At 33.9% G+C, this 19,576-nt stretch overlaps 1 protein-coding gene across 9 annotated transcripts in view; it reads left to right on the forward strand.

The window, feature by feature from the left end:
* GPHN (gephyrin) overlaps positions 1 to 19,576 on the forward strand; it is a gene marked incomplete at both ends in the record, with an annotated part of 652,555 nt that overhangs the window by 293,349 nt on the left and 339,630 nt on the right. For 7 of the 9 annotated variants that reach the window (XM_079700386.1, XM_079700385.1, XM_079700389.1 and 4 more), the window contains one exon: positions 998 to 1,090. In XM_079700386.1, coding sequence (XP_079556512.1) covers positions 998 to 1,090 — 93 coding nt within the window. Of the gene's footprint in view, positions 1 to 997; positions 1,091 to 13,546; positions 13,586 to 19,576 lie in introns of all 9 variants that reach the window. The other 2 variants (XM_079700388.1, XM_079700393.1) reach the window with 1 other exon arrangement.

A 19,576-nucleotide genomic window follows, 5' to 3' on the forward strand; every position in this document is an offset into this window, starting at 1 on the left:
TAATTTAAATGAGCACTTAATAGTTCTTTTTAATAAATAGCGAAAATGTAGGATGGATGAATAGAACTAGCAATAGAGTAAGCAGAGATCCTTGTCCCACTTCTTTACAGACTAGCTGGGTAACTTTGAGTAAATTATTTAACCACATTGTACTTCAGTTGTCTTATCTGTAAAATGAATAGGCAAATCTACTAAGGTCTCTACCAACTCCAGAATTTTATGGTATGTAATACTAATCTCAACTAAGTGTCATAATATTGGTGTGGAAAAAAAGAAACTTTAAGCAATCATTTATTCCTACACCTTTCCTTTAAGGCAACTATGTAAAATAAAATCCTGAAAAATGTAAAACTTTCCTAAACCACTTGAAACTTAGGAAAAAAAAATATTGACTCAATCATAGGCAAAATATAGAGGAACATCTGTTGAGGGTCCAACAGCTCTAAGTTTAAATTCTAGCTTTTTCCTCTTCTAGTTTGTGAGCCCATGAGCAAGTATATTTCTTGATCTCTCTGAGTACATTAATGAAAAAATCCAATGAGTCTGTTTCCTTAAATATAAAATAGAAGTATGAATATTTACCTGGATTTACCAGGATTGCTATACTTATTAAATAATGAGATCATATAATTAGAAATAGTGCTCAATTTTTTTAACCTGAATATATTTTGAGTGGCTGACAAGATGTCAGACATGCCATTTAAATACATAATGAACATTAATTATAAACTATTTGTGCTATTTCCTGTGTTACATTTACTTTCAAGAATCTGATGGTTGCATCTTCATTTTCTATAATGAATAAAATACATACCCAAAACTGCAGTGTCTTTTGATTAACAGTGGAAACTGTTCCATGAATTGTGCTTCACATTTTTCTTAATGAGTGTTGAAAAGAATCTGTTTCTTCACTGTATACGAAGTATCTCAGTATGTGAATGTTTTGAGTAGGCAGGCAAGTCCTTCTGCATGTGAAAATATTATTATTTTCTTTCAGGAAACCCTGATAGATTGGTGTGATGAAAAGGAACTTAATTTGATACTAACAACTGGAGGAACAGGGTTTGCGCCACGAGATGTCACTCCAGAGGTGAGATAGTATATGCTTTTCTGATATTCAAGGAGTAGACTATTCATGTTATTTTTAATCCTTTTTATTATTTTTATATGATTTATGTAATTTTGCTAGACAGAACAAGAGACCTGTGGTTCTAAGAATGTGAACATTTTGCTGTGGGAGAATCATTATATTAAAAAAAAAACTTTCTTGACTTCTTTTCTTTGGACTTAAACTAGAAATTATCTAAAATGAGGAAGATTGAACTGGTCCAGAAGGTAATCCTGCATTTGCTCAGTGGTCTGTGGTATCAGCTGAATTTCAGACATATTGCCAAAGGAGGTAATAGCAGAACTCTGACTCAGCATGGCAGTCTGGTCTGATGTGCTTTGTTAATATAATTCAAGATGTTTCTGATTTGTCTTTTCTTGAGATACCCTTGTCATTGGTCTTAAGTAGGATGACTGCAATAGCATATTTATACCAATTTTATAGTATTTGATGAGAAAGTTATATATTCCATAATTTTAAATGTGAACTTAAATGCAAAATTTAATAAGCCAAAAGGCAGAATTAATCTCTAGGCTTCATGCCACAAGAATCACCTTCAACCTTGCACAGGAAAAAAATTAGGGAAAGAATGAAGAATAGATAGTGCTCAGTGATACAAGGGGGAAAGTCCTTCTTTCTTTTTAAAGAAGCCATAAGCGTCATGTGTCACTTCAGAGTCATATGCAAACTTATATTAATACTTGTGACATTGTTTCCTTTACCTCCCAGAAAAGTGTTTCTTGGCTGGATTTCAAGTTACTGTTAACTGGTTTTTTATTTCCAAATCAGTACACCATTGTGTCTCCTGTCTTATTCATAGCACGATACTTTTGCTCTGTACCTATTAAATGATTATTGTCCTTACTCTAATATAGCAGTTTTCAAACTTTAGCTTGTACCACAATTAGAGGTAAAACATTGCTGTGTCCCACCCACAGTGTTTCTGATTCAGTCAATCTGCAGTGGGTCCCAAGAATTTGTGTTTCTAGTAAGGCCCCAGGTAACACACATGTTGCTGGCCCATAGACCGTGCTTCCAAACTTTGGGAACCATTGGCTCTAGTATGTGAAAATGCACATTGTTTTAACAAGTTTTAAAATGTTTTCTATTCTTCTATGTAAAAATCATGGCACAGAAATTTTTGGAATATTATTATAATTAAGCTTATAAATAAAGTCATTTTGTTAAGCAATTCTGGGAGATTGTCAGCTTCAACTACTTAAAAAAGAAGTCATTCTTACATAGCTTCTGGGTCCTAAGGGGAAATGGTCCTTTGGCCAATTTTTATATTTCTTTTAAACTGTGAGACTAACTTAAAAAGTACAGTTGGAGGGAAGCCATCTCCTATAAAGGTGTGTTTATGTTTTCTTTTGTTTGTAAGAAAATCGCCCACATACGTGAAGACATTGATTTTTGGAGTTTGAGTGCTGGTTTAAGTGTTTGAAGTAAATGACGTTGGTTTTATATATCCTTGTTGTTTGTGTGCTGGTTTGATATTTTCATAATATTACTTTTATATCAGAAAAGTAGAAAAAAGGTACCATAGAATTCATTCATAACCAGTTAACAAAATTATTTTTAATTGTGGGAAAATAATTTGTTTCACAAAATTAAATATTTTGTACTCCGTGGAGTTTCAAGTTAATACCAAAACACTAGGTTGCAAATCCAAACTTTTAAATTCTGGCTCTGCTACTTACAACACGGTGAGTGTAGACTAGTTATTAAATCATTCTGTGCCTTAATTTCCTATAAAATGAGGGAAATGAAAGTGCTTATCTACCAGGGTGGCTGTGAGGTTTCAATGAGAACTATTCCTGGCATTTTAGTAAGCACTATGTAAGGGTTAACTTATAAGGGTTAATTTTTTTTATTAGTTATTACATAACTACCAAAGTGGACAAATTTGTAGTATTTTTTTATATATAACAATCAAATGGGCAAAAATAGTCGTATACTAGATTTAAAGTATATCCATGAAATCGTCACAATCTTGTTAAATTTTTTAAAATTTTAGCATAGTAAGCTTCATATTTTATCTTTTCCATCTCCATATAACTCAGAGGTCTTGAAATTCTACCATTCTAGTATCTGTTTATCGCCCAACCTTTTTTTTGCTACTGTTAGTTAACAAGAGTCTATGTCTTTCCATGACTTTGTATATTTCATTATATCAGAAAATTGAGAAGTCCTTTATTCTTCAATACAGTTCTTCAGTTACCAGAAAACCTTAGAAGTGCTCTTATATTTGTATATGCCTATAGCAACTACCTGGGTAAAATTGTATTAGGGTAAATACATATAATTATGTCTTTTCTAATGTCTATTTTTGAAAACAAGTAACTTACCTGATTGTGAATATCTTGATCTTTAATAGATTTACTTTATTTCAAATTATATATATATATATATATATATATATATATATATATATATACACACACACACACACACACACACACATAAGGTATGATTATCTACAGCAAAAGTCCATAGGGCTGTTAAGCCTTTGAAAAATAAACATAAAAGCAATATAAGACCACCCAAAAATAATTCTCCTAATTTCTTCTTATCTTTAAATAGTTGCAATTCTTATAATATGTAAAACTTTACACTGGGATGTCAGCTAGGAATCCAGAAATATAATTTTGGACCTGTAATTATATAGTTAATTGTCTTAGATAATTGTGTCTGAAAAGAGAAACCTATTTGTAGAGCATATGTACCTATATACAACTTAAGGTTGCAAATATTTTTAAATAGAGTCAGAAGTTATTGACAGAAAACACAAATACTAGTGATAAAGGTAAAATAATATAAAACTTCTCCCTTAAGGTGCTAATATTTTATAGTCAGTAATTGTCAGTAATAAGTTTGATCTGCAAACACAATGGACAGTGTTTGTGAGTTGTGTGGGTTGTTTAAAAAAAGGAAGGGGGAAAATGATAAATTGAATGAGTGAAATAAAGCAGTCTAAAGTTATTGTCACTGTGTTTGAACTTTAGAGAAAATGAAAAGTTTAATAGCTTTAGAGTTCTTCCAGGTCTATTAACAGAAAAATGGAAATAGCAAGTTTAGTAAAATGTATCTTATTTACATATTTTATACAAATAAGGCAATCAGAATTGATTTTCCTAAATTACGAATTTGTTTCTACTTTTAGGCCCTGTATCTTAGAATGAGGTTTATCTGATAGTCACGTACCTGCTGGTCTGTTCCCTGACTCTCAACATGAGATACTATCAAAGCTTACATATAATAGCATAATAATCCATACTCTACAACTTTTGAAAAGCTTTATTTTTAATAATAGATTGCATTTTCTCAGATCTGATAAAGGTTGGATAATCTGTTGACATTGGTGAAATGCTAGTAATAAAATTCTATAGAACGTAACTCATTGCTATACCAAGTATATTATCTCTTCATGTCCCATTATCACTTAAAAGCAAATATATCCAAAATAGGTATTATTACGTAAAGAATCTTTTATTATTCTTAAAAGGTAAAAGTATAATTAAGGACGTATAAGTGAGGTAAAGTGAAAGCCGTTTAGATGTAAAGTCTAGAAGAGAATAAAAGATAAAGAAACATTTATTTTAAAAAGAACATCTTTGTAATTACAAAGAAATGTTTGATAATATATTATGGTAAATTAGAAAATACTGAACTATTTAATATTTGTAAGGTAAAAATAATTTTCAGCACTTTTAGACTACTAAGCTACACCAGAATAAAAAGTTGCATAGTAATATATTATTTTGATTATGAATTAAAGAGTTAAATAAAAGCCTAGCATGCATGTTAGGTCTCATTATTTATTCATTTATCAAGCTTTTTATTTTTTATTTTTATTTTATTTTTTTATTTATTTATTTTTCTTCGGTATGCGAGCCTCTCACTGCTGTGGCCTCTCCTGTTGCGGAGCACAGGCTCCGGACGCGCAGGCTCAGCGGCCATGGCTCACGGGCCCAGCCGCTCTGCGGCATGTGGGATCCTCCCGGACCGGGGCACGAACCCATGTCCCCTGCATCGGCAGGCGGACTCTCAACCACTGCGCCACCAGGGAAGCCCAAGCTTTTTATTTTTAATCCTTGATATGTATCTGATGCCATGCTGGGTGCTGGAGTTAAAAAATGAATAAGACATGGTCCCTGTCCTCAAGAAACTCAATCTATTGCAGGAGTCAGCAAACTACGGCCTGTAGGCCAAATTCAGCCTGTTGTATTTTTTTGTATGACTTGTGAACTAAGAATGGATTTTTCATTTTTAAATGGCTGAAAGAAGCCAAAAGGAAAATAATACTTTGTGACACGAGAGCTATTTGAAATTTAAATTTCAGTGTCCATAAATGAAGTTTTATTGGAACATAGCTACACTCATTCATTGACCTATTGCCTGTGGCTACAACAGCAGAACTAAATAGTTGAATGAAAACCGTATAGGCCTGCAAAGCCTAAAATATTTACTATCTGATCCTTTGCAGAAAAAGTTTGCCAACCTCTGGTCTATTAGATGAACATAAGTCATCTTTACTCACATTTTTAACTGACTTTTAAATTTACTTTTACCTTTTGTTCTTTAGTAATTTGAAATGATGTTGGGTTTCATTTCTTAAATTTTTACTTTCAGAAGGAGCAAAGAAAGAACACTTTTCTTCCATAATAAAGTGTATTGCACCATTGTCTCAGTAGACAATATAGAATAATAAAAACAAAAGATCCCTCATTATAAATAATATATAAAATTTTGAACCTTCAAAATTGATCAAATTATTATTGGATTTGTTATACATTAAGTAAAGTCTCACTCCGAAAAAATTTTCAAGCTATTGTTCATAGTAGTATCTCCTAAAATGTGTCCTGATAAAATTTGTCATTATGAAATAATCAAACTAAAGGAGGAATTGCAAAAATTTCAGGAAACTATAAATTTGATGTAAAGGGTGTTCATTTAAAAGGGTTTTTATGGTTCATTTTGGAATTGAAGAGGCATCTGACAAAATGACTAATGCTGAAAGAGGTAAAATCTGGTACAAAGGATGAATTTCTAGGAAAAACTTATGAATTCCAGATCACATATTTTGTTTATAGCCTAAAATATTTACATTTCTTTGGAACAGATTACTACCTAAGCCTTTCTACAAATATTTTCCACTTGGGTTATTAGGAATTTTTTTACAGAAATATCAAATCAAAGAAAAACTATTTTATAAAATTTATTTCATAATCAGTATATTGAAACTTAAATATTTCATAACTTCAGGTGTGAATGTACTGTAAGTCAACTATAATTTTATGTGGTCATTAACCATTTTTCTTACATTATAATGCTTCAAAAACGAGAATACTGTGTAAGTAAAAGGAAGGAGACATAATTGAGCTGAGTTACTGACTATATGTTAATGATTCTTAATTTGTGACTCTTGTGAAAATCAGTGAGAATTTACATTTAACAGCACCATCTAAAAGTTAACATTGGACATTTTAAAAACCAGAAGAACTCTCCTGCATTATAGCAGAAGCATAGCAGAACACCATGTTTAATAATTTCTGTTTTTGGGCTTCACTGGTGGCGCAGTGGTTGAGAATCCGCCTGCCAATGCAGGGGACATGGGTTTGTGCCCCGGTCCGGGAAGATCCCACATGCCGCGGACCGGCTAGGCCCGTGAGCCATGGCCACTGAGCCTGCACGTCCAGAGCCTGTGCTCCACAATGGGAGAGGCCACAACAGTGAGAGGCCCACGTACCGCAAAAAAAAAATAATAATAAATAATAATAATAATAATAATTTCTGTTTTTGAAAGAAAATTTGATCACTACGGCAGGTCATTTAAATTATATAGTTCCTTTCAAGTACATATCATATACTGATACCGTAGAGCTCTATGAATATTTATTTTGTAATTCTAACATTGTTATGACTAAAGTAAAATACCTATTATACATGTAAAAGGTAAAAATAACCATATTGAAATAAAATTTTGAGTATTTTAAAATTGTTCTGTACAAATAGGATAACTAAACAGTGTGAAATTGGTAAGAAAGCAGAATACTAGAAACTCTTGTACTGGAAATATTTAAAACTAGATTCAATAAAATATACTATCCCTTATGGTCAAATAAGGTTATATTTTATGCCATTTGAAGGAGCTCTTTTTGTAATTTTTATGAAATAGTCCTGGACATGGGAAATATGTTTTCATCTTTTTACCTTTGTCTAAATATGTTGGGATGCAATATGTCTATATCCTGATACTAACACTGTAGAGTCAGACCTAAATTTGAATCTAAAACTCTGCCACTAACTAACTATGAAATTAAAGCAAATTAACCTGTTCAAACTTCAGTTTTCCCATCTACTCAATTAGCTAATGCCTACCTCTCAAGGTTGTTTTTTCTGATAATTGAGATAATAAAAGTAGTCAATAATACTAATTAACAAATATATATAGTACTTACTATGTGTCAGGAGCTATTTCAAGCATATGTTAATTCATTTAGCCTTCAAAACAACCATATGAGGCAGGTACTATTGTTGTATCTATTTTAAAGGTGGAGAAACTGAGACAGATCAGTTAATTGATTTGCCCAAGGTTATCCAAGCTCGGAAGTGACTATAATGCATGTAAAAGCATCTAGTATAAAACCTGGCATGTTTGTAGATGCTCAGTAAATGTCCTTTTTTCCTTTACCTTTTTCTTTCTCATTTAATTAATAATATTACCTAATACCTCTAATTAGATATGACAGCCCCAAATGTTTCTGCTACTAACCATTGTACTCTGATACCTATTGTTAGCTATTAGCATACCTGGTGGATATGTCTAAAAAATAAGAATGTTAGTCAACATTTTCCCACTACTACTTCAAGGCATGGGCAAAGGAACAAGAATAAGAATTTCTATAGTCTGTATTATATGTGGATTATTAGTGCAGTTGCATTAAGTACCTCCTGATATCCTGTCTGAACCTATTTACTTTGTACCTCTGTAGTTTAAAATTTTTGGAATATGGCTTGAAATGGCCCAAATATGTGACATTCAGGATAGCTTTTTAGTAATAGTCCCTTTTATCTGGGGTTTATATTTATTTTGCATTATCCAGTGTAAAGTAGTATATGCCTCAGAGCATGGGCACATTTATGACCTACCAGTTTGCTAAAAACAACATTTAGTCTTCGTTCAGTTTAACAAGTATTTATCAAGCACCTTAAGGCTTTATTGAGTGAGTGCTAAAGTACATGTACTCCTAAAATTGTCACCTGACAAATCAAAACAATACAAACTTAGTATCAAAAATGTTCAGACAATTCAGGTCAAAAAAATTCTTTAAAGGGAAAGATTAATATAAAGCTGAGCTATCAGTGAAATTTTTATACAAGTAGAATTTAAGCTAATTGAAGGAGAGAAATAGGATTTAGATTAGGAGAGAAGAAGACATTGCTGATGGTAGTAAGAAAGGGAAATGTATGATCAAGCTACAGAGAAAGATAAAATTAAGAAAATCTTCCTGGCTAGAGCAGAAGATTCACTTTACATAGAAGGATGAGTAAACTAGAACTATGTTATTTTAATCTCTTTCTTAGAACAGCTAGAGTAGTACCATCTGTGGAGATGAAAAACAGCAACTATGATTATTCAGAGATTACTCTGAAGCCAAAATTCGTAAGATGACTATCAACCAATACACACAGTAAAACCATGCCATCAATCCTTTCTAAAAGTAAACCCTTTTGAGAATTGGCACTTATTCAAGTGTACATTCCCCAGTAAGACTAACATCATTCTTTTTGAAGATTGGTTTTTTGCCCTGGTTTTTGTTTTGTTTTATTTTGTTTTTGAAGTTCTGTTGTACTGTGCAAACCTAGTGACTATCCATACCATTATTTGTATATAAAATTTAAACTGCTGTGAAGTACCAGGTTCCAATTTTGTTGATTTGTTGTGTGGAAACCTTTTCAGTCAATACTTATATCCTACCATCAAAATAAGGGATATTTTTTATCATAGATTTTTGTCAGTGCTGTACCTCGAGTTGGCTTAATGTTTTATATAAAATTACTAGGTAATAATAGAGAAATCACCATTTGATGAGAATTCAAAATCCGTTGTGTTCAAAGTCCTAGCATGACCTTTTCATCATTCCCAGCCTTTGTGTGAACATCTCAGTCACAGCTTCTTTCATCTGAGAGTTCATTGCTTGTGTAATTCTAATTATTTGAAAGTCCACCCCTGCCACCTTAACCAAGACATTTACCCTCTTGTTTTATTTATGCATTAAAAGGATAAGCTCCTTAGTATTACTATCCTAGTTGAAAAGTAACAGGTATAACATTAGAACATTTAGATAATTAGAGCAATATGTGACATTGCATTTAAAAATCATGTTGGAAGCCTCCTGTTCCACATAGCAATACTACAGAGGGAAGTGTACATTGTTCCTTGAGGTGGGGATTTTGGAATTTTTAGCATAAGGCAAAAGAAAAATTTCATATATGAAGAACCCATAAATAAAATGCTGTCTTCATTTTCCCTTAAGTACGTTTCTTTATTGCATGCCTACTCTGCATAAGAACAAGTTTTCAACTTTTGGGGAGTCCTAATGGGGAAGAGAGATGAATCATATCAGTTAACATACAAGTGAGTACAAATATACTTATTATCGTGAATTCGATGTCTAATTAGAGCTCTTACTAGAAAAGTCGTGTTGCACATATAACCATTTGTGACTCAGCATAACAGTGCTTAAGAGCACAGACTACTTAGATTCGAATCCTAGATTCACCTCTTAATAGCATGTGACCGTACACAACTTACTTTACTCAGTTTTCTTATGTGTAAAATGGAGAGAATAAGAATACCTACCTCAGAGGGTAGTTATATTATGTGAGTTAATGTAAGTAAAAGCAGTATTTATTTGCTACATAAATATTTCCTATTATTACCTACAATCTAAATAGAAAGAACTTTAGCTTAAAAAGTAAATAGATAATGGTTGAGTAAATATTGAAAGAATTTTTCTCTGGGGAAAAAATCAAGCAGGATAGGTTACAGAAAAGGAAAAAGAAACAGAGATGACATGCTAAATGTTTATTTTTACCCTTGAATTTATCAGAGTAATAAAATCTTGGAATCAGTGTTCCAACTCACCGTTACAACCTACTCTCATAAAATGAACAGAGGCTGGCATACTAGAATAGTTTTGCAAAATATATGCTAAGATATTGACAACAAAGCATCATTAAATATTTTGCAAATATAAAATGCTAAAAGCATGTTTATTTAGAGATAGTTTCAGGAATGAAGATTTCAGAATATTCCTTTCTTCATTATTGTCTGAAACCAAGAATGTGAATTCATCTTCCTTTTATTAGATCTCCATCTATGAAATGGACTTAATATCACTTTTCACACAAAATGTAATATGATGACAAATGGATTTATATCTATCAAGTACTCTGAGCTTTTTAGAATAATATCACTGAATTAGAGCAGAATATTTGTAACTTTATGTTATTGCCAGGCACAAAAGGAAACTGATAGAGGGTAAGAAAATGGACTCAGATAACAAAATAAACTGTTTGGAATTATTCTAATAATTTTACTTGTATTATTTCCTCATATTGGAACTTGGGAAAACCATGGCTGCTATTAAAGAATGGCAGACAGGGCTTCCCTGGTGGCGCAGTGGTTGGGAGTCTGCCTGCCGATGCAGGGAACACGGGTTCATGCCCTGGTACGGGAAGATCCCACGTGCCGCGGAGCGGCTGGGCCCGTGGGCCAGGGCCGCTGAGCCTGCGCGTCCGGAGCCTGTGCTCCGCAACGGGAGAGGCCACAGCAGTGAGAGGCCCGCGTACCGCGGAAAAAAAAAAAAAAAAAAAAAAAAAAAAAAAAAGAATGGCAGACAAATATCCAACAGAGGGAGTAACCATTTCAGATAATCATAATAACATAATAACAGACACAACTGAGAATTTACAGGAAGAATCCAAGTTCCTTCAAAAGATGCTGGGAAGAAAGAAGTAAAGCTGTTGGAAGTATGGAGTTTGAAAATGAACTGTTACCAGTTGCACAGAGAGAGAGAAAGACATCAAATATCAAAGGCAACAATGCAGAAGAAGCAATTGATTGTACTGAAAGGACCAATTGATAAGAGGCAATATATTATAATCCTCTGTGAAGACTGAAGATAACATTATATTGATGGATGTCATTGAATAATTTAAGTGTTTTCCCCTCACCTTCTTCACTCCTTCCCATAAGTTTGATTGCAGCATATGATATATGGCCCTTGCATGTAATAATCCTCAGCATGAAATTTTATGTGAGGAGAAGATAGGTCAGTTTTGATTAGGAGGTGATTTTGAATAGAGTTCTGCAAATTTTAAGAATACTTTTCTACAAAATGTAGGCATTGGAAGCAATGACAAAATTAGTTTTGAATATTGTATAAATATGGGATTTCCCTGGCGGTCCAGTGGTTGACTCCGTGCTTCCAATGCAGGGGGGCATGGGTTTGATCCCTGGTCGGGGAACTAAGATCCCACATGCCATGAGGCATGGCAGTAAATAAATAAGTAAGTAAGTAAAGTAAAATGGGGTCTTATTATAATGTTTCTCATGCTTGCAATGATTCAAGACTATATTTTATATAGGAGACCCGCATTATAACCCCATTGATAAGGTTCAAAAGAGATTCAAGTCATGCCAATTTCCCACTGTTGTTAAACGCGGTATTTAGAGGTTTTGGGTAATTATAAATCTGCCATATGATGATATAAATGAATGGGCCATGCCGTGCCCCAATAAAACTTTATTTATGGACACTAAAATTGGCTTTCTCATAATTTTCATGTCATGAAGTATTACTCTTCTTTTGAGTTTTTTTTCAATCATTTAAAGATGGGAAGATTACCGTTAGATTGCAGGCCATGCAAAAAAAACAGACAGCAGGCAAGATTTGTCCCATTGGCTGTGGTTTGCCACTCCCTACTTTAGGACATTCCTAACCTATAGTGTATTAGCATCTGCTCTGTTAGTCAAAAGCTAATAGTGTGTAAGCTTTTCAGAAAAATGCTCTGAGAATTTAAGACAAAAAGGAGTTGCCCTACGAAAATTAACACTTCATAGACTCAAATATGCCCTGAGTGCCTACTGTGTATACACCAGGCACTGTTCAAGATATTGGGGATACAGCAGTGAACAAAGAAGTCCGAAGATTCTGCCTTTATGGAATTTACATTTTAGTGGTGTGTCACAAATATAAGTAAATTAGTAAAATGCATAGTATTAGAGATGGTGATAAGTACTATGGATAAAAATAAACCAGGGAAGGTGGATAGGTAGTACAGGCCGGAAAGAGGGTTGTAATTTTAAATAAGGCTATCAAGCAAGGCTTCATTGATAAGGTGACATTTGAGCAAAGGCCTAAAGGAGGAGAATGAGCAAGCCATGGATCATGTAGAACCTGTGTGTCACCCTTAGTATAATGGAGAGTTTTGAGCAGAGGTGTAACATGATCTGACTTATATTTAAACAGGGAAAGCATTTAGGAGGCTATTGAAATAATCCAGGTGAAAAATGATAGTGACTCAGACCAATGATAGAGATAGAGGTAGTGAGGAATACATTATTGTTATGTATCGAAGGTAGAGGTAACAGATGGAGTAAGAGAAAGAGAAGAGTCAAGAATAAGATCGAGGACTTTGACTTGGGCAATTGGAAGAATGGAGTTGCCATTCAGTGAAATGGAGAAGACTGGGGGAAGAAGAGGTTTGAGGAGGAAGAGCAGGAGTTTTACTTTGGTCATGGAAATTTGAATTGCCTTTAGATATCCAAATGGAGGTGTTAAGTTGGCAGTTAGGTATATGCATCTGGAGTTCAAAGAAGTCTGGGCTAGAGATACTATTTTTTTTAAGAGTCATCAGTATCTTAATGGAATTAAAATCCATGACAACCGATGAGATCATCAAGGTATTTACTAGTATTACTATTTATTTATTGTATTACTACCCCTGCTTCATTTCTCATCCACTTTCAAAGAGGTAGGTAGTTTCTAGTAACCTGTCCCCTCTGCTCACTCACGAAGGGTGGAAGGGATCCCACTGAACAGGAACCTGGCCTACACAGGAAGTACTATTAGTTGGCTATCCTGAAATTTTGCCATGGTGTAAACATGGGAGTGAATTTTCCCAAGTACCTCCTTGCTGGAAACTGTTTGCACTGGAGGTAAGTGTGAAAGGGGAGGTTGTGGGGAATGATGGGGTGAGGGCTTCCTAAACCTTTCCCAAACCTCAAGAATGGCCTGATTCTGAGGAAGGGAGAAGGTTCAGGCTGGTTCTTGTTTCCCTGAACCAGTTTATACAGCCCTAAATTTGACCTGCTTTCCTCAAACTGGGAGTCAGAAATCCCTTTTCTCTTCTGTTTTTCTGCTGCAGAAATTCCCAACATTCCCATTTTGTGGGCTCCAGAAAGGGGTAAGCGAAGACTTCAATCCCAGCCAATCATTTCCAGATTAATAATTTTTAGTGTTTTGGTTTCTTTTATCATCATAAAAAAATGCTTGGACCCATTTTTCCCATCTGTTTAATTTCCTTGTGGATTGTTATGTATCTATGTTCTAGGGTCATTCCGTATCCCTGGGCAGTAGAGTTCAGATTCATATGCTATCTCCATTTGTGTGCTATTTCTCTTGTGGATTCTCATATGCAGTTTATTGATGACTATTTCCTAGATGGAAGACACCCCATTCAGGAGACTGCTTCACTCTTAATCTCATCTTTTCCTGAATGTTGTTTTGTTCTCCTGCTGACAGCTTTTCACTACCCTACCCAACTGCTTCTGATGATCTGTCATCGCTTCTCTGCTGTTCTGTCTTCCTGTTTGACTGCCTTTGATTTTTGTCTCTCCTTTTTCCCCCATTACGTATCTGCTGAATGATTTACGTTCTTCATTCACTAGTGCTTTGTCCATCAGCAAATGGCCTGGTACTACATATTCATCTGCTATTTTAGCATTTTAGACTGCCCAACATTGTCTATTGGCTCTCCTACCATTCTCCTATACCATGGCCTTCCAAGTGCTATGCTATCTATCTGCCTGATCTTGCCCTACCCAATCTATACCAGTAATATTATAAGTAGGTTCAGATTGTTCAGCACTTTTGTTACCTATCTCTACTTGCCTTGTGCCACTAAGTTGGACGGCTGACTGAATTTGCTTGACTACTGTTCTTCTCTACCTATTTGCTGCACATGGCTGCCCCATTAGTTGACATGAGACATCGCATTCATCGCCTGTGTACTCAGCCTTGCAACTTGCTGATTGGTCCATATTGCCTCCCTTATTCTTCTCTGCATCTGATAAATCACTGGCGTTGCTCCTCTGTTGTCTTGTAACCCTGATCAGATTTTATTTCCAAGACGTGTTGCCTACATATTGTCCAAACATATCTTAGCAATAGGAAAATGCTAAGTCCAGTCCAATTTACTCCTAAACTGACTTTTAAATTCACTATCACCATCTTTCTGCTTTTTTATACAACTCCACATTCTTCCCTCTATTTAGGAATAGATTTTTTTTCTAAATCAATTATCATCTTTGCTTCAGTTGCCTTTTCATATCATATATTATGTACTTTTGTTCCTTGTGTATGGGATCTTTCAGTAATTTTCCATATACTAAATTTGTTTCCTAATTTATTTTCCCTGATTTTTCCAGGGCTTCATGAGGATAAATTACTCCTATTAATTTTATCCTTTTTAGTTAAGACCAGAAGAATTTTTTGAAACTTTAAAGTATCATCTTTAAAAATAATAAATTTAGTTGTCTTATAGCTCTTTGTAGTTAAGATTAAAGTAACTTTCCACTCTGCTCCATTTTTTCCTTTGAGAATATCATTTCTCTGCTACTCCATAATTTATGTAATATCATTTAGAGATCCTTTTGATGTATTTATCTTTCCCTCCCACATTTTAGACTGTGTTTTCTTTTGTGTGGGTAAACTTTTAAAATTGAAATTTTCCTTTATTTACTAAGTATTTGGCAACTAGACTAAAAAGCTTTAATTGTCTGGACTATAAAGCTTATTGTCTTATTCGCTTGTATTGAATGAAAGACAAGATCAAACAAAAAGTAGAGAAGAATCTTGGTGAAATTTTCACACAATTTCAAGAGTCTGAGGAGATTTAAAGTGGGGCGTGTATGCATGCATGAAAGTGTATGTATGTAGACTTGAAGTGTTCTATGTGTGTATGTATCCACAACATCATTGTGCTTGAAGTGTGGAAAATGCTGAGTATCCATATTAAATTTTATTTTATTTTTACTAAAAATGAGAGGGAAAAGGAGAAGGGAAAAGCTAAAAAGAGAGTGATAAACAGGGAATACAGGAAAAGGTATGGATATAGGTTTTGCTTCTGCTTCTCCCTCTCCTTTTCCTTTAGTAATAGAGATAAAATTGATATGAAGCAAAAGACTGCTCTAGGAAAGTCAAGAAAATTACTTCTGTAGGTTTTTATTTTTTTATTGTGATAAAATACACATAACATAAAATTTACTATTTTAATCATTTTTAAGTGTACAATTCAGTGGCATTAAGTAAAGTACATTCACTATTTTGTATAGCCATCACCACTATCTGTTTCCGGAACTTTTTCACAATCCGAAATAGAAACTCTGTACATTAAACAATAACTCCCCATTCCTCCCTCCCCTAGCCCCTGGTAACCTCTATTTTACTTTCTGTCTCTGAATTTGCCTCTTCTAGGTACCTCATATAAGTGGAATCATACAATTTTTGTCTTTCTATGTCTGACTTAACATAATATTTTCAAGGTTCATTCATGTTGTAGCATATATCACAATTTCATCCCTCATTGTGTGTATATACAATAGTTTGTTTATCCATTCATCTATTGATGGGTACTTGAGTTGTTTCCATTCTTTCGGGTATTTACCTAGAAATGAATTCAGTAGCTTTTAATACTTTTGTCTAAGAAGAAATTAAATTAGTAGCAAAGACATCAGGGAAACTACATAATTAACACAAAAGATGGATAAGTCCAAGATACTGTATCAGGAGTCGAAGAAATTATAGAAAGGCCACAGAAGGCCAAGTGAGATTTAGAAGACACTATATTCTAAGAATAAAAGGGAAAATAAAGTTGAAATAACACAGATATTGGATGTTTGAAGGACAGAAAAAGTGATTCTGGAGAAGGTTGAATTTAAAAAATACTCGAAGTGGAATAATGCAGACTTTAAAAGAAGAGGAGGTAAGTGTTTGAAAGGCAAGGTTTAAATGAAGTTAACGGAACTGAGATGAGGCAACCAGGTTGGATTTATAGGAACCAGTAATGGGAACAAGAGTTCATCTCAACTCAGTGGTCTTCAATTCTGGATACCCAGCTTTCTACCTGAATTGAACTCTGCACCATAGTGTCCTAGACCTTACAGGAGTTACAAAGATTGGAAAGAATTGTTCCTTGTCTTCGAGGGGTTTGAAACTAGAGTAGTTAAATATGCAATAATAATGCATTAGGAAAGAAGATTTTCAGTCCTTTAGGTGATGTTTTCACAACTCAACAATTTTTTGGTGATTTTACATACTCTATCCAGCCTTTCTGAGCCAAGGTTCCTCATCTAAAGTATCAAACACAGAAAATGATTGGAGTGACTATCTTCTCAGTTCTCCCAAGAGTGGTGTATAAACTAGTACTATTCTGTATGCATAGGAGAGAAGTTAATTCAATACATCCAATAATTCTCTCAGAATCTATTCAAAAAGGCTTACTCTGTGCCATATACTCTGCTAGGTGTCTGTAACACAAAGATAAGGCCTTGTTCTCAAGGAACTTACATTCCAAAAGAGGGAAAAAGACATTTAGCAAAAAAATACGTTTCTAATATCATCCACAAAATTTTGTTATCTTCTTCTAATTCTTCAGGGAAAATGTTCAAAGTCAGAGTGGTTGTATATGAGGGAATCGTTTCACCTCTTCTAAGCATCACTGATTCAGGAAAAAGAATGTCTTGTATGTTAATACCTTGTCACAGCTGAAGGATTCTGGTAATAGTTTAAATGCCAATAAGAATCTTTAATTTTAAAACCTAGGGCATTCGGTGACAGATTACTGATTTCACTGGTTAGCTGTTAATAAACAGCATTACCTAAAACCGAGTTTATTGGTTTTATAGTGGAAGAATAGAGAATGGTTAGAGATAAATAGATAATTAATGTTCAGGAGGTTGTTCTTGAATGTAATTGCAAACACAATGAGGGATTTTACCCCCTGAGGTACAACTATATACTAATACTGAAAATGTTTGGTAATTTAATTTATTCTCACTGTCAACTAAAGCTCACTTGAATTCCTGGTTACATTTATTGGTTTTTATTATGGTTTTGATTAATTCATCATTTGAACTAGGAGTTTATTTGTCCTCCCTATCTTGCTGTGTGCCTTCAAATTTGAGAGCAATTAGCTTCATTCCTATTGGTCAGTACTTCACAGTGATTCCTTTAAAGTAATCTCTTTAAAGTGCCGCACTTAAGATAAGTTTTAGTAACCTATTTTTCCTCCCATCCCCTGATGTCCTACTAAAGTTATTTATTTTGACAACACAGCTGGGAAGATCGAAGTTCTCATGTCAGGAGAAAAGAACTAAAATAGAAATTACATCCAGATTTAACTTTTTTTTTTAACAATGGTGAATAATTTTAAAAGATTTTTCTTCACTTGTATTCATTCTGAAGAACATATTTAATGAAAATAAATGATTTAGGTTTTTTGTTTTTGTTTTTGTTTTCTTTTGTGGTACGCGGACCTCACACTGTTGTGGCCTCTCCCGTTGCGGAGCACAGGCTCCAGACGTGCAGGCTCAGCGGCCATGGCTCAGGGGCCCAGCAGCTCCGTGGCATGTGGGATCTTCCCGGACCAGGGCACAAACCCATGTCCCCTGCATTGGCAGGCGGATTCTTAACCACTGCACCACCAGGGAAACCCGATTTAGGTATTTTAAAGTATAAGACCTGGGATAAAGGAAAATATCAGTAACATTTTATTCAACTTGTTTTGTTTGTAATAAATATACTTTTTCTTTTCTCATGACATCTGAAATTCTGTTTTTATTTTGAGGGAAGCTCAATTGGAAATACAGTTTTGTAATGTATTTTCTTGTAAAGGTTAACCTGAAAAGGCAGTATTTCTGTCATACCTTTATTAGTCTTCAAGTCCTTTTTATATTTAATAAGAAGATCCTCTAAATTTCTTTGTAATCAGGAGATTCCTTGTAGGCAGCTACTCCTAACAAACAAGTTGTCGTGTAATTTTTCATTTTCTTTTTCTTTTTTTTCCTTTCTCTCCTGAAGAACAGTAGATCATATTCAATACCTCGCAAAGGAAGAAGTAGCTTCCTTATGTGAGCATTTTGTTAGGAAGTTTCACTCCTTCATTTCTGAATATAGGCAATGACAGTAGCAGGCACTAATAACCAGTCTCTAGAGGAAACCCCAATCTCTTTTTCTCCCCTTTGTCTCTTACATCAAATATTTCAGTGTTGCTGGCAAAAACTAACACATTACATGTGTGTCACAAGAGATCCAGTGGAGTGAGAGAGACCATTGAGGGAAAAGTCAATTAATTGCCTTGGATAAAGAAACTGTTCGATACAAACTTCTTCATGTATATTTACCAGTATTTAATCCTGTGAACATCAAAATCAATACCTGAAAAGTTCACTAGTTAGATATTTGGATGTTTATAAAATACAAACCACTCTAAACTTTTTGTATTTATCTCTGAATGCTTTTAGATTTCTTGTAATATTTAGTACTTATGAAGAAGTAGAGATTATTTTCTATTCATATAAGCAGCATAAAAACATCTTAGCTGTTCAGGAATCAATTTTTATTTGGTTTGTTCATAACCATATTACAGTAGTAGATGTGTACTTACTCATAGGTAATCTCATAGAAATCTTGAGCAAATATTCTGAAAGAAAATATCTCTTATTAGTTAAATTCTTTTCTCATCCTCCAACTGGCTGCCCTCTGGTCAAAATTAAGATCAATCTTGAGAGAGAGATAAAAGGCAAAAGCCTTTTTAGATGTCCTGTTTCTCATGATTAGTAACTAAAAATAAAACTTAAGGCCATCTGCAGAAAGCTCCTACTTTATTAACCAGAAAATCTGTCTTCAAATTTCCATAATTCCTGGTTTGTTAGAATTAGAATGAGAATATTAGGACTCCAGCGTTTTGCATATTATAGGTGTTTAATAAGAGCATAAAAATGCTGACCTTTTTATTAAGACACAGTTTTAAAGGTGAGATTTTAACTGAAAAACATATGGTCATTTAGGATAAGGAAAATACATGTTTTTATGACTTACAAAAGGAATAATAAAATGCCTTTTATGAATAGCTTTACATTTTTTTTCTGAATGTAGATTTCTAAATATATTTTGA

This window comes from Hyperoodon ampullatus (genome assembly GCF_949752795.1).
Source record: "Hyperoodon ampullatus genome assembly, chromosome: 3".
In the NCBI taxonomy this organism is placed as follows: domain Eukaryota; kingdom Metazoa; phylum Chordata; class Mammalia; order Artiodactyla; family Ziphiidae; genus Hyperoodon; species Hyperoodon ampullatus.